A 15,697-nucleotide genomic window follows, 5' to 3' on the forward strand; every position below is an offset into this window, starting at 1 on the left:
CTAGGACAGCGAGCTAACGAAACACCGCCGGAACAAGTCCGGACCGGAAGGAAGAGCACGGAGGGGAAAGGTAACTAGTAATTGCCTGGCAACAGCGACCGGTCAGGTGATTACCACCCTCCGAGAAGCCGTGAAAAAACCTACAACTAAAGGGGGCAGAAGACTGTAGGCCAACTGACACCCTAAAGGAGGTAATAGCCAAGGCTATACTTAACAAAATGTATTGAAAAGGAATTATTGGAAGTACCGACGAATAAAGTCAAGCCCATCTACTAACCTAGCCTAACCCTCCAAAATCAGGTACACCGATCTGGTCAGGTAGCCTAGGATGGCACCTATTAGTATGTCACGAAAGAGGACACTCTAGAGCCTAACCTAACCCTCCAAAATCTAATATATCGACCTGGTCAGGTAAGATAGGCCTAGCACCTACATTACGTAACAAGAGAGGAACTCTCTAGTAAAGGATCACCCTCCAAAACTAAAATGTTAGTCTGGTCAGGTTAGCCAGGACTAGTACCAAGTAGGGTAGCGAGAAGAACTCTCAACCGCCTAGCCTACCTTCCATAATCTAGCCTAGATCTGGTTGGGTAGGCTAGGATAGGTAATTATCACGCCCAAGGATAGGTAAATATTCGTGTAGGACTTCCAAACCTCATCAAAATACAATAGCAATATAATATTATATAATAAAAGAAATAATAATAAAATCATCTACACAATATGCATGAGCACCGCGAAATAATGAGAGTTCCCTTACTTCTCAAAACAAATTTGGCGTACCGCTAGGCTAGCCTAGGTCGCCTCAAACACAATAATCGCGCATGTAGTAGAATGAAAATTATTATTGCACTCTCGTGAGGGAACCAAATCGCTCCTGAAGGACCAATGATAAAAGAGAGAAGCCCCCTAAATAGGCTATTAATATAATGGTACAAACCGTGATAAACCAACTTATCGGAACCCATCAGGAGCAAAATGGTAAAATTCCCGACAACAGTAACGTATACTGCGATGAGCAAAAATGGTAACAAAATCCATTTACCGTAATAAAAAATTGAGAAGACCAAGTACACAGACAACAATGCATTTAAATGGCTGACTCGAGAAACGATACACTCGGCTCCCAAGCAACGCTTCATATAAACTACACCACATATAATGCACAGTTGCCCAATCGCATTCAAAGTCAACAAAATTAATACTCAACTTAGATGAAGATGCTTTTTGCAAGTCTGAAGACATGATAACTTCAAAAATTCACAAAATTAAGCAATCAAAAAACAAACATGTCAACCTTAACGAGTGCTAAGAAGGAATGAAGATTCTTGGCAGAAGAAGTAGTGGCGAGCGGAGGGTGGCCATTGTAGCGGCGCCTCTCTGGTGAGGGATTTTGAGAGAGGAGAGAGCTAATTGGCAAAGTGTCTGTGATAGTGGCATCCACTCACCCTTGTTGCTATAACGACACCCTATAAGGGTGATCAATCCAGAGGTAATAACTCTGGCATTCCATATGGCTTTTTTCTCTGGTATATTTAGCAATTATTTATACCTAGAAATGAGTGCTATAGGTACATTTCACTGGGCGACACAGGTCAATCCCAGAAAATAAGTATAATGAATAAACAAGTCTACCTTTGATGGATGGGAGACTCAGTTAGACCTACTTTACTTTTTTTTATTGGTGTCCGGTGAATATCACTGATAGGGAGGGAAGCAGATTCAATTATGCATGCATTTTTTCTTCAAAACCTAAATAATACATTTTATTGGGAGATACTTTATTCACATCGGCCTAATCCCTCTATCCTCCTCCTATACGGCACCACTACTCCCCCCAAATCTCAGGCTATCCGACTTCTTGCTACAAACTCCATCGCATGAAAGTAGCACCAAAGATAATGGTTACTTTAAAATTTCCCTCACCAATAAACAAAGCCTTAAAATGCATATGTTCATAAAACATTTTCTGATCAAAATTACTTTTTCTTTCATTCCACAAAATATTTGCATAAACTCGTATTACACCTTGTGTGATTGTTGTAAAAATATCTGAAACAGACTTAAATGAGAAAGCCAATTTCATATTTCCTATCCTTTCAGCTACTTATAATATGCTTTCGGCAATAGGTCTAGGCATACATATGAAACTAATTTAAATTAATTTCTATTTAGAAGAAATCAATAACTACAGAAAGATTAATACAAGAAAGCCTTTATGATTTTAAGCCTCTCTTAATGTATTTGTTAGCTTTGACTTCCACAGCTTTCCAACGTGTCCGGATGAAACAGGATGATATGCAAGGAATTAGATAAAAAAAACTAAACTGTATTAGTTTTATTTTTTACGATTGCTTTTTGACATGAGATAACAAGGTCTACAAAATTATGTTAGGCAATAATGAAAAGGATAAGAAAAAAGAACTTGGCTAGTAAAAAAGAAAAATGGGAATAATTTAATTAAGCAGATTAATGTAGTAGATATTGTAGATTTAAATATCAATTCACATTACATATCGGAGAGAGTATGCTGCTGAAAATAGACCTAAGCTTATCAGGTGTCCAAATCATAAGTAAAATTTAGGGCTGCTAAATGTGGTATGAAAATTATTGATCAAAGGACAAAATCAGTTTAATCACACATTGCTATTAAAGAATATTGACAGGTTTAATGTATATTATTTATTGACTGTGGGTGCAAACTGAAGATACCCCAGTAGAGTACAATACATTGGGGTCATGACTTGAGCATTAGCAAAGCCAACTTCCAAATCCTATACTATTGCTGCCAAGAAGCCTTAGTTGAGAATAAAATTAGAATTCGTGAACCCGTGGTTATATTTTCCTTACTTTGCAAAATTATTAGCCTTGTTACGTTAAATAAATATATACTCAATTCTAATTTATTTCTAAGTATAACATCTTTGAAAGGAAATATTTATTGATATAAGTAAATAATCTGGCACAGGCATATGGCAATATTTCTGTAACGAACAATGAATTTGCGAAACTATGCCAATAGTTCGTGGGTCGACTTACATATATGGCTGAACCTAAATTTCCTTCTTCCTCTCATGATGTAGATCCTATGGTGTATTTACCTATTGAAGACACAGTTTTGTTTAAATGTAGGAAACATATCATTGGTTCATATCCTTTTAGTAATCACTGTACTTCTCCTAGGTGCAACCTGGTCTGCAGACCATTTATGTTCCATTGTATAATATAGGTATTGAAAATATTATTTTAGCGCATTCAAGTTTTGATCCTTCGAAGGTCAGGTGGCTCTCATAGCCCCTCACTGGCCCAAGAGCAACTGGTTTCCCCTTCTCCTGGAACTAGGTCTTCGCCCTCACCCTCTCCCGGACTTGAGACTATCGCAACAAGTTCAAACGAGGACTGTGTTCGATTCCTCAGGTCTTCACAAAACCCTAACTTTATGGATTTCATGAAGTTTGCAGGTAAGAGAGTAGGCGACATTGATCCACAGACATGTTGTTCTTGGAGTCAGAGAGAGAGTCTACGCTTCGCCAGTATGACTCAGCAGTTAAGAAATTGTCTTCGTTCCTCAGAGAATCAAATATCAAAGTAATGACATTGAACGTGGCCATAACCTTCTTCAGGTCTTTGTTTGAACAAGGCTTGGCAGCTGCAACAATAACAACCACTAAGTCAGCTCTGAAAAAGATTTTTCTTCTCGGGTTTGGTATCAATCTAACCGAGTCTTATTTCACCTCTATCCCAAGGGCATGTGCACGTCTACGGCCCGTTCACAGACCGTCGTCAGTGTCATGGTTTCTTAATGATGTTCTTAGGTTAGCCTCAGAAACAGACAACTTCAAATGTGATTACCAAACCATTTTGCGTAAAACTCTGTCTTATTGAGTCTAGCTTCAGGTGCCAGAATATCAGAGCTGTCATCTTTATCTAGAGATGAAGCGCATATTGAGTTCCTTTCTCGGGGGACGTGTTGCTTTCGCCAAATAAGCAATTTCTAGCTAAGAATGAAGACCCCTTGATGAGGTGGCCTCCATGGAAAGATTGTCCCGCTCGAGGATCCATCGTTATGTCCTGTTAAAACTCTTAAGGACTATTTATCTAGGACGTCTACCTATTCCGAAGGCCCCCTTTTCATTAGAAAAGATGGTGGTACACTATCTCTAAAAGGCATTAGGCAGCACATTTTATATTTTATCAAGAAAGCCAGCCCAGGGTCATTCCCAAGGTGCATGACATTCGGGCAATAGCACTTCTGTTAACTTCTTCAAATATATGGACTTTGATGATCTGAAGAAGTATACTGGTTGGAAGTCACCCTTGGTTTTCAAAAAGCACTACCTTAAGTCTTTAGAGGATCTTAAATATCATGCAATAGCTGCAGGAAGGCCAGTGTCTCCTACTGCTACATCATTATAGTACCGTCCTTGTGTCATATGAATCTTTTCAATTATGCCAGCCTCATTAACATTTTACCTACCTCAGCAAATGCCTTAGCTATTAGAATAAGTGTATAATCGTGTATAGTTTTACGTACATACAAATTATCTGTAATTATTTTATTATGTATGTGACTTGTTGCAAATGTTGCCACATATGGCATATAGTATATTTTGTAAATAAATTTGTTATTTTTTCCAATTCTAAACTATTTTATTATTTCCTTTGATTTCATTAATATGATTTTTTCCTTTCAGGATAGTATAGCTTGGTGTTTTCTCTGGTACAATTTCACGGAGCGACACGGCTGAGCCCAGAAAAGATTGGATTTTGACGTAGGAAAAATCTATTTCTGGGCGAGGAAGCCGTGCGCCCAGGTGAAATGTCCCCCTTTTTTCCTTTTTTCCCCCCCTTGCTGTGCACCAAGCTTCTTTGCTATCGATAAGTATGACGCCGCAGTCCCTTCAAACAGGGTAGCTGGGTGTGACCTATAGGTCGGCTCCCCGTTTTCAGGGTCTTTTGATGAGGAAAAGGCTAATTGGAGGGGTTGCTGTGGTAGTGTTTAGCAGTTCTATACCGACACCTTTTATTTAGGTTGAGCGAGTCAGAGACTTCTGACATGTCCAATTTAGCAGTTATCTGGTATCATAGCAATATTTTACTAGAAATAGTGCTAAAGAGGACACATTTCACTGGGCGACACGGCTTCCTCGCCCAGAAATAGATTTTTCCTACGTCAAAATCCCTTTTTTATTACCAACTTGGATTTTTCTAATAATTTATTGTGTGATGCACAAGCAACCTTTTTCATGGGTGCCCAAATCAGTGGTTTTTATACTACATAAAATTTCTTATTATGTTTGTTAAAACATCTTTTGTTTTGTTTTCGTTATTATAACACAATTCAAAGAAACAATCATTACATCCACATGTTTTACCATGTACGTATATTTCTTGTTTCATTTGTTTTTCTTGTACCAATTACTGGTGATGGAGTACATAAGTTCTTCTCCCTTGACTTAATCATTGTTCTCTATGGTATGGTTCTCTTCTGCTTCTTCAGTGTTTTGGATATCTACTTCCAAATGTTTTACTATTATTTTAGGAGATAAAGGTATATTCTTAGCTTGTTTTTGTTTTCTTCATATCCTTTACCTTTGGTTTAACCAATGTTTTTTCTAATAACAGTTGGTTTCTTTGATTTGGGTGGTGTTCTCTCTACAGGTCTTTTTTTTTATCTTTAAAATCTAGTCCATCACAAATTTCCCCTCCTCTTTCTGAACTAGTAGTATCTTCTTGTGCTCCTATTTGAATTAATATTTCAAATGAATTTGATTAAATATTGCCCATACCATTTGTTACCGGTTACTTTAATCATTACCATTTAGTTTTTCTGCAAAGGATTACTTTCTTCTTGAGATTTACTGCCTGTACTGTAACTTTAATTTCATTTAAAAGTTAGCTTAATACTTAGGGAGCATGATTAAGGTCATATTTAGTGTTCAAACCCTGTTAGTAAGCATTTATTAGCCTTTTGAGAGACCGTGCCAAACTTACGCAACTATGTCCCCCTTGCGGGTTGAGGGGATCTGGAACCTAAATTCACATATGTTTGGGGTATTATTGTAAACCCAATCCCAGCTCTATCTTTTTCTATTTATCAGGTCCAATAAATATTACCAAAAGTGGAAAATTCCATAAATATAAATCAAATGAATATGTAAAGATATATAGGACTCTTGGACTCAAACCTGGTAACAAATTCCTGGGGTTTCAAGGTCCCAAATCAAGAGGGAGGAGTCAGCGAAGGGGAGTGTAACAGCAGGCAGGAGTTTAGCCAGGGGCAAGAAGGAACCAGATAGAATCTTTGGTGTCACCAGCGGAGTCACCAGCAGAGAACTACTGCACTCAAATGACACTGGAAAAACCTTCTTCTCTCCCTTCTTTTTTCCAGCAAACCTTACTCACTCTTCAGATGGATAGACCAGGAAACTCAGATCACAGGCTAAATTGATTGCAATGATGCCTACAGCATGAGACACATGAGGTATGGGGGTCAACCTAATATGAGTGCCTAAGGTTTACAGGTTTCCTCTCCACAAGCAGTTGTAAATTAGGAGTTTGCATGATGAAATCAAAATGCAAAATGTAGGCGATCAGGCAGAGCTCAGAAGACGTCTATACGTGACAATGGCCGAAAGCAAAGTGAAGTTCAGACCAACCGGTGGGCAGGGCTTCCCCACTACCGTTGGTAGTTAACGACATTGATTCAAAGTTAAATGGCCGTTCCAGCTCGCATTCACAAACTAAATCCTATGTAAAGACAAAAGGTTTTTATTTGTGTACGCAATATAACTTTGGGCAGAAAAAAATAATTATAACTTTACCCTGAGATGTTCCTTTTGACCATGTGCTCCATTATACTGTTCAACATTCTGATTGGCCTGTGTCAACAGGGTTTGCACTTCAACTGCACTTCGACCCTCCAGTAAAAATACCTGAAAATATCTAAAGTTCAGACAAATACTATATATATTTAAAGCTAAATTTACATACTTATCTTGTCTTTAATACAGCAAACAGTAGTACTGTAAAACAAAACACCTATCAGATACAGCAACCATTGAACCAATACTTCATAACTGAGTAATGTTGACCACTACATTTATTAACCTCTTCGCCACTGGGACGTACACATGTACATCTTTTACGGTCTAGTAATAAAAGACCACAATGTGCGCTTGTACGTCTTTCATCCCTCATAGAAAGCAAAGCTGTTTTCTTAAGCTGGGACAGGTTTCAGACATATTGTGTATACGAGAGTTGCTGAAGCTCCACCTACAATTCATTCTAGCCAATGAATGTCCGATGGACATCATGACATCATGCATTCCTGGATTAGACACCCTGGCTTGGATTGGTTAAGGGTGGGGAAGTTAACCCTCTTACGTCGACTGGACGTATTTTACGTCAACATTTTTTGTCTCCCATGTGCCGACTGGACGTATTTTACGTCGACTTACAAAAGTTTTTTTTTAAATTTGTGGAAAAATACTTATAGGCCTACCAGCCGAAAACTTTTGAATCACGCTCCTTGGGGGATGCTGGGAGTTCACGGATCAAGGTGTTGTTTTGTTTACAATCGTTACGCAGGCGCGCAAGCGCGAATTTCTTTCTTGCCGCACTAAAAAGTATCTGTGACACATCTCGGAAATTATTTCGTCACTTTGACATAATTTTTGTACATTGTAAATAAGCCGTTACATGAAGTATTATATATGAAAATGTGCGCACTTTTATGTAGAATACAACAATAAAATACTCATGATTGTAGCTTTTATCAGTTTTGAGATATTTTCATATAAATAACGATAATTGCCAAAATTTCAACCTTCAGTCAACTTTGACTCTACCGAAAATGGTCGAGAAAAAAAAACGCAATTGTAAGCTAAAACGCTTATATTCTAGTAATATTCAATCATTTACCTTAATTTTGCAACTAATTGGAAGTCTCTAGCACAATATTTCGATTTATGGTGAATTTATGAAAAAACTTTTCCTTACGTCCGCGCAGTAACTTCTTCCGAAAAAATCATACATTGCGATTTGTGGTAATGTTTGCACCATTTTAAATTTAGCCGTTATATAAAGTTTTATATATGGAAATGTGCGCAATTTCATGCACAATACAACTAAAAACAACCCACGGTTATAGCTTTTATCAGTTTTGAGATATTTTCATATAAATAACGATAATTGCCAAAATTTCAACCTTCGGTCAACTTTGACTCTACCGAAATGGTCGAAAAACGCAATTGTAAGCTAAAACGCTTATATTCTAGTAATATTCAAGCATTTACCTTCATTTTGCAACAAATTGGAAGTCTCTAGCACAATATTTCAATTTATGGTGAATTTATGAAAAAAATAACATTTTCTTTACGTCCGCGCTGTAACTCTTCCGAAAAAATCACGTGCAATTGTGGTAATGTTTGCACCATTTTAAATTAGCCGTTACATAAAGTTTTATATATGAAAATGTGCGCAATTTTATGTAGAATACAACAAAAAATAATTGAAGGTTGTAGCTTTTCTCATTTTTGAAATATTTGCATATAAATCACGATAAATAGAAAAAAAACCACGTTCGGTCAACTTTGACTCTACCGAAATGGTCGAAAAACGCAATTGTAAGCTAAAACTCTTGCAGTCTAGTAATATTCAGTCATTTATCTTCATCTTGAAACAAACTCGAAGTCTCTAGCAAAACATTTAGATTTATGGTGAATTTAAAAAAAAATCTTTCCTTCCCTTCCGCGCGCGGGATTCCCGTCACAAAATCTCCGAAATACGTATTTCATAGAGTTTTATATATGAAAATGTGCGCAATTTCATGTAGAGTAAAACGAAAAATATTTGAAGGTTGTATCTTTTCTTATTTCCAAAATAATTGCATATAAAATATATATATAAAAAAATTCAACATTCGGTCAACTTTAACTCGTCAGATATGGTCGAAAACTCCAATTGTAAGCTAATACTCTTACATTATAGTAATATTCAATCATTTTCCTTCATTTTGAAAGAAATTGGAAGTCTTTAGGACAATATTTAGATTTAGGGTGAATTTTTGAAAAAAATATTTGTTTACGTCCGCGCGTTACGAATTCATGCATTATTTTGTGATAATATTTTCTCTGTGTTGCTTTTATTGTTTTTACAATGTGTTATATACCAAATTGATCGCATTTAGTGTACATTACAACGAAAAAAAAAGTAACTTGTTACCTTTAACCGTTTTGCGCACAGCGCGATTTGAATACAATTATATATGAAATTTTGTTTTTGTGCTATCATATATCGCATTATTTATATATGATAATGATATTTTTTCATTTCTGATGGTTGCATACTAAACTTCAGGTAATGACAAAAAAAGGAGCCAAAAATGAACTCTTAATCTTGAAAAACTAAGCGCACTGTGATTTTTTGAAAAAAATATTTTTTTCGCTTCCGCGCTCACTCCGAAACCCCTCTGGCACACGGGAGACAATTTTTTATTTACCGCTCCGGCGTAAGAGGGTTAATTAGAAGGGATGGGTTCACCAGGCAACACAGGTCTTCCCCCAGAAATAGATTTTTCCTTCGTCAAAATACCTTTTCTGGGTTCGACCTGTGTTCGCCAGTGAAAAGTTATCAGAGAATACCCATCCAAGCTTACCGTATACCAAACAAGTCTATAAAGGAGGAGTTAATGAAACCTAAGGTTCATTTAAAAATAAATTTACTTATTTGCTAATTACACTAAGACTCAAATTATGACTTAGAACTAGTAACAGCATGGCAATATAATGCACTTAAGTATGGTATCTCGAGCAAAACCAGGGTATGTACAGACAGGTGCATACAATAAACACGGCCCCAACATTATATATACAGGCGGTCCCCGGGTTACGACGGTTCCGGCTTACGACGTTCCGAGGTTACGACGCTTTTTCTTAAATATTCAATGGAAAAATCCGTCCTGGGTTACGACGCTTGTTCCGAGGTTACGACGCTGACGCTTCCGACGCTCCGATGTTAACGACGCTTTTAAAAAACGCATACTATGATAAAAATCCTTTATAGTTTAGCACAGTATATTAATAAAAATAAGTTTCTGGTTAGATTACAACAAAAATTTTGAGATTATGATGATTTTCGACACTTTTTATGCTGTATTTTTCTATGTTTTTTAGTGACGCCTCATATGCGGAACTAGTTTCCGAGCGAATGAATACATACTAGTTTACATATAACAGTCCAAAAGCGCAAATAATGAAAAAATCATTGCTTGTTTCCAGTAATAATAACAAAACGAAGTTTCTGGTTAGATTACAACGCAAATTCCAAGTATCCAAAGAGAGACATTATCCAGTAATTTGATCAGAGAGAGAGAGAGAGAGAGAGAGAGAGAGAGAGAGAGAGAGAGAGAGAGAGAGAGAGAGAGAGAGAGAGAGAGCTCTTCCGACGCTCCGAGTTAAGGACAGAGAAGTGTTCGTTTCGTTAAACGGCCTCTGACTCATGCCAGTAAATGTTTTGTTGATACTAATAATATAAGCCTATTTAAAGATACGTTTACTTTAATTAGTCTATATGATACGTAAATAGTAATCAACTGTTCTTGTAGCCCTCAATATTTGGCAAAATCGAAGTATCCAAAGAGAGACATTATCCAGTACGTAATTTGATCAGAGAGAGTGAGAGAGAGAGAGAGAGAGAGAGAGAGAGAGAGAGAGAGAGAGAGTAGAGAGAGAGAGAGAGAGAGAGACGCTTTGGCAACAATGGTCTCGGGGGGTTTTTATAGCTTCCTTCTGCTTGATGATCGTGGATATTGTAGAAGGATTTCGACCATACTCCGTTTGCCAAATCGACGATACGAACGCCACGTTCATGCTTTGCTATAATTTCATGTTTTGCTTCCATCGAAATAATTTTCTTGGGTTTTTTCTTATCACCTGCTTTGTCTTTAGCTTTGAGACCCATGGTTAATAATAAAATAGACAAAATAACACGAAAAATAGGCGCAAATACAACGAACTAAACAACGTGTTAACATGCAGCACCAACAAACAAACAGACTGAACGCCATTTATCGGTCGCCTATACAACTAACACTCATCGCAAAATCGTATCTCAAATATTTCGTTGTATATCAAAGCTTGTATTTTTCGCAAATTTTCTGTTATATCTCAAAACATTCGTATATTAGGGCAATCGTATGTCAAGTTTTCCAATGTAATTTGAGATCAGAGAGAGAGAGAGAGAGAGAGGAGAGAGATGAGAGAGAGAGAGAGAGAGAGAGAGGAGAGAGGAGAGAGAGAGAGAGACGAGAGAGAGAGAGAGAGAGAGACGCTTTGGCAACAATGGTCTCGGGGATTGACGTAACGTTTATTTTCTGAACAGATAGGACAGAGAAGTGTTCGTTTCATTAAACGGCCTCTGACTCATGGCAGGAAATGTTTTGTTGATATAATATATAAGCCTATTTAAAGATACATTTACTTTAATTAGTCTATATGATACGTAAATAGTAATCAGCTGTTTCTTGTAGCCCTCAAGATTTTGCAAAATCACTCCAGGTTGTACATAAAACTTCAAGAATGTAGTGTCACCAGAGGATTACAATAGTTTTTACCTTCAAGAACCAGCATTCTTTTATGAAAATAACTCCAGGTTGTACATAAAACTACAGGAAAACAACATGTAGTGTAACCAAAGGATTACAAGTAAGGTTTTTATAACTTTTTATTAGTTTAAGACATATTTCCAAAGCGTCGTTCCGGCTTACGACGATTTTCGGCTTACGACGCGTCTCAAGAACGGAACCCCCGTCGTAACCCGGGGACTGCCTGTACATGTCCAGTGGCAGGATAACTTCCAAACCTTCACGACGCAGTGGAGAGAGGTTTTGTGGGGAATACGAGCGAGGCAGGCAGGAGGGAGAGAGTATTAAGGAAAAAGGAGATAAAGGGTAAGGAGAAGATTGACAAGATTCATTATTCAGGGGAGACTATGCTCCCTGCAGCGATTGCTGGGAATTTAAGGGCTTCTAAGTTTTTGAGATAGTGACGCTTAAAAACTGCTGGAGATTTCCAACTCGTATACCTCTTCAGGTCTTCGAAATTCAGATTGTGAAAATAATTAATAGAGGTAGCCACTGCTCGGATATCGTGGACGTGTGGGACTGAATCCTGATTGGCCTGTTTAATAAAGTAGAATATTTGTTTGTAATACCTTTAACCCTCTTACGCCGAGGACCGTATTTTAACGTCGACATTTTTTGTCTCCGGTTGTGCCGATTTGGGACGTATTTTACGTTGACTTACAAAAGTTTTTTTTAAATTCGCGGGAAAAATACTTATAGGCCTACCAGCCTAAAACTTTTGAATCACGCGCCTTGGGGGATGCTGGGAGTTCACGGATCAAGATGTTGTTTTGTTTACAATCGTTACGCAGGCGCGCAAGCGCGAATTTCTTTCTTGCCGCACTAAAAAGTATCTGTGACACATCTCTGAAATTATTTCGTCACTTTGACATAATTTTTGTACCATTGTAAATTAGCCGTTACATGAAGTATTATATATGAAAATGTGCGCATTTTTATGTAGAATACAACAATAAAATACTCATGATTGTAGCTTTTATCAGTTTTGAGATATTTTCATATAAATAACGATAATTGCCAAAATTTCAACCTTCAGTCAACTTTGACTCTACCGAAATGGTCGAAAAACGCAATTGTAAGCTAAAACTCTTATATTTTAGTAATATTCAATCATTTACCTTAATTTTGCAACTAATTGGAAGTCTCTAGCACAATATTTCAATTTATGGTGAATTTATGAAAAAACTTTTTCCTTACGTCCGCGCAGTAAAACTCTTCCGAAAAAAATCATACATGGCGATTGTGGTAATGTTTGCACCATTTTAAAATTAGCAGTTATATAAGTTTATATATGGAAATGTGCACAATTTCATGCACAATACAACTAAAAACAAACCATGGTTGTAGCTTTTATCAGTTTTGAGATATTTTCATATAAATAACGATAATTGCCAAAATTTCAACCTTCGGTCAAATTTGACTACCAAAATGGTCGAAAAACGCAATTGTAAGCTAAAACGCTTATATTCTAGTAATATTCAAGCATTTACCTTCATTTTGCAACAAATTGGAAGTCTCTAGCACAATATTTCGATTTATGGTGAATTTATGAAAAAAAGTAAACTAAATTTTCTTTACCGTCCGCACGGTAACTCTTCCGAAAAAATCATATGTGCGATTGTGGTAATGTTTGCACCATTTTAAATTAGCTGTTACATAAAGAAGTTTTTATATATGAAAATGTGCGCAATTTCATTGTAGAATACAACAAAAAATAATTGAAGGTTGTAGCTTTTCTCATTTTTGAAATATTTGCATATAAATCACGATACATAGAAAAAAAACCACGTTCGGTCAACTTTGACTCTACCGAAATGGTCGAAAAACGCAATTGTAAGCTAAAAATCTTACAGTCTAGTAATATTCAGTCATTTATCTTCATCTTGAAACAAATTCGAAGTCTCTAACGTCCCATTCTCGGAATATTTGCTCCATTTCATATTAGGTATTTCATAGAGTTTTATATATGAAAATGTGCGCAATTTCATTTTGAAAGAAATTGGAAGTCTCTAGGAAAATATTTAAATTTATGGTGAATTTTTGAAAAAAATATTTGTTTACGTCCGCGCGCTTACGAATTCATGCATTATTTTGTGATAATATTTTCTCGTTGCTTTTATCGTTTACAATGTGTTATATACCAAAATGATTGCAATTTAGTGTAAATTACAACGAAAAAAAAGTAACTTGTTACCTTTAACCGTTTGCTCACAGCGCAATTTTAATACACTTATATATGAAATTTTGTTTTTGCGCTATCATATATCGCATTATTTATTATAATAATGATAATTTTTTTCATTTCTGATGGTGCATACTAAACTTCAGCCAATGACAAAAAGAGGAGCCAAAAATGAACTCTTAATCTTGAAAACTAAGCGCGCTGTGATTTTTTGAAAAAAATATTTTTTCCGCTTCCGCTCTCACTCTGAAACACCTCCGGCACACGGGAGACAATTTTTTTTTTACCGCTTCGGCGTAAGAGGGTTAAGAGAAATCGTACTACCTTTCTCTCTAATGAAAAGGGGGCCTGAAGATTTTTCGGACGTTCTGGCTAAGAAGGATTTAAGAATAGTGACAGGGGGATGATTTTCCATGGAGCCCATCTGTTTTGTGGGTCCTCATTTTTAGCCAAGAACCTCCGATCTGGGGATAGTAATACTTCCCCAGACGGGAGGAAATCTATATGGTCTGGATTCCTAGATAGAGCCGAGAGTTCAGATAATCTGGCACCTGAGGCCATAGCCATTAGGAATAGGGTCTTTCTGAGCAGAGTTATATAGGAGCATGACTCATTATTGGTGTCTGAGGCTAGGCTAATTTGAGTACGTCGTTCAAAAACCAAGAGACATTATGAGGCTGGTCTATTGGTCTCAAGCAGGCACATGCTCTTGGAATGGAGGAGAAGTATGCATCTGACAAGTTAATATTAAAGCCAACCTGAAAAATCTTCTTTAAGACTGACTTGATTGTTGTAATGGTACTAGCAGCTAGGCCTTTCTCAAATAGAGTTCTAAAGAATGAAATTGCCAGATTCGTGGTCATTTTATGAGCAGCTGAGTCTTTTAGAAACTTAGCCAACTTCTTGACTGCTGAACCATATTGCCTGAGCGTTGATTCTCTTTTATCTGATTCTATAAATAAAATGTTAAGTGGATCGATACTAGCGTCCTTTTGGGCTGCAAACTTCATGAAGTCCATAAAGTTAGGGCATTCAGAATTCTTGAGGAAGCTGACACAGTCTGAGTTTGTACTATCTGTGTCAGTTCTGGACGAGGGATCCTTTTGAGATTAGATTAGATTAGATTATAAAATTTTTGGCTCATAGCCAAGCGCCGGAGCCGGGGGCCATTCAGCGCATATATATCTTAAGAATAAAAAAGTCAATGTCGCACAAACATACACAGAACCGATCAAACATACAAATCATTCATTCATAAAAACCAAACAAGAAACCTAAAACAATTAAAAGAAAATTACAATTCATAAAAAAGACCAATATTTTTTTAAAATGTCATAATTTGCTCTGCCTGAGCACCTTCACCTAAAATATCGGCAAGAGTCTTATTTGCCAGCAAACAAGCTCTACGTTTGTTTTCAAAATGTGGGCACTCCACCAAAATATGCACCTCAGTCAAATCCACATGACAGGTGGAACAGCGAGGAACCTGCCTATCCGCTCCACTCGTCATTAGATACCCGTGAGTATATTTAGTGTGGCCAATACGTAATCTAGCTAAAACTATCTCAGACCTTCTATCCATCCGGCTATGAGGCCAAGGATGAACAGAAGGCCTAATCGACTTTAATTTAAGATTATTATCTAAAGTAGACCAGTGGGCCTGCCACTGGTCTCTACAATAAAATCGAATGGTACTTTTAAAATCGGAAACAGGGACGCCCATGTTGGAAATGTGCCTAAGCCTAGTTGCAGCCTTAGCAGCAGCGTCGGCTCGCTCATTCCCAACAATTCCAACATGGGACGGAGCCCAACAAAACCTAACAGAAAATCCTCTTCTATTAATTAAAAGATAAAACCAATCTTGTACTTCT

General features: G+C 37.0%; 1 protein-coding gene across 2 annotated transcripts in view; it reads right to left on the reverse strand.

Annotated features, from left to right (window-relative positions):
• LOC135214746 (MAU2 chromatid cohesion factor homolog) overlaps nucleotides 1-15,697 on the reverse strand; it is a 263,766-nt gene that overhangs the window by 202,557 nt on the left and 45,512 nt on the right. For both annotated transcript variants that reach the window (XM_064249095.1, XM_064249094.1), the window contains exon 3: nucleotides 6,825-6,935. In XM_064249095.1, coding sequence (XP_064105165.1) covers nucleotides 6,825-6,935 — 111 coding nt within the window. The remainder of the gene's footprint in view (nucleotides 1-6,824; nucleotides 6,936-15,697) is intronic.

The sequence above is a fragment of the Macrobrachium nipponense genome, chromosome 46 (genome assembly GCF_015104395.2).
Source record: "Macrobrachium nipponense isolate FS-2020 chromosome 46, ASM1510439v2, whole genome shotgun sequence".
Taxonomy (NCBI): Eukaryota; Metazoa; Arthropoda; class Malacostraca; order Decapoda; family Palaemonidae; genus Macrobrachium; species Macrobrachium nipponense.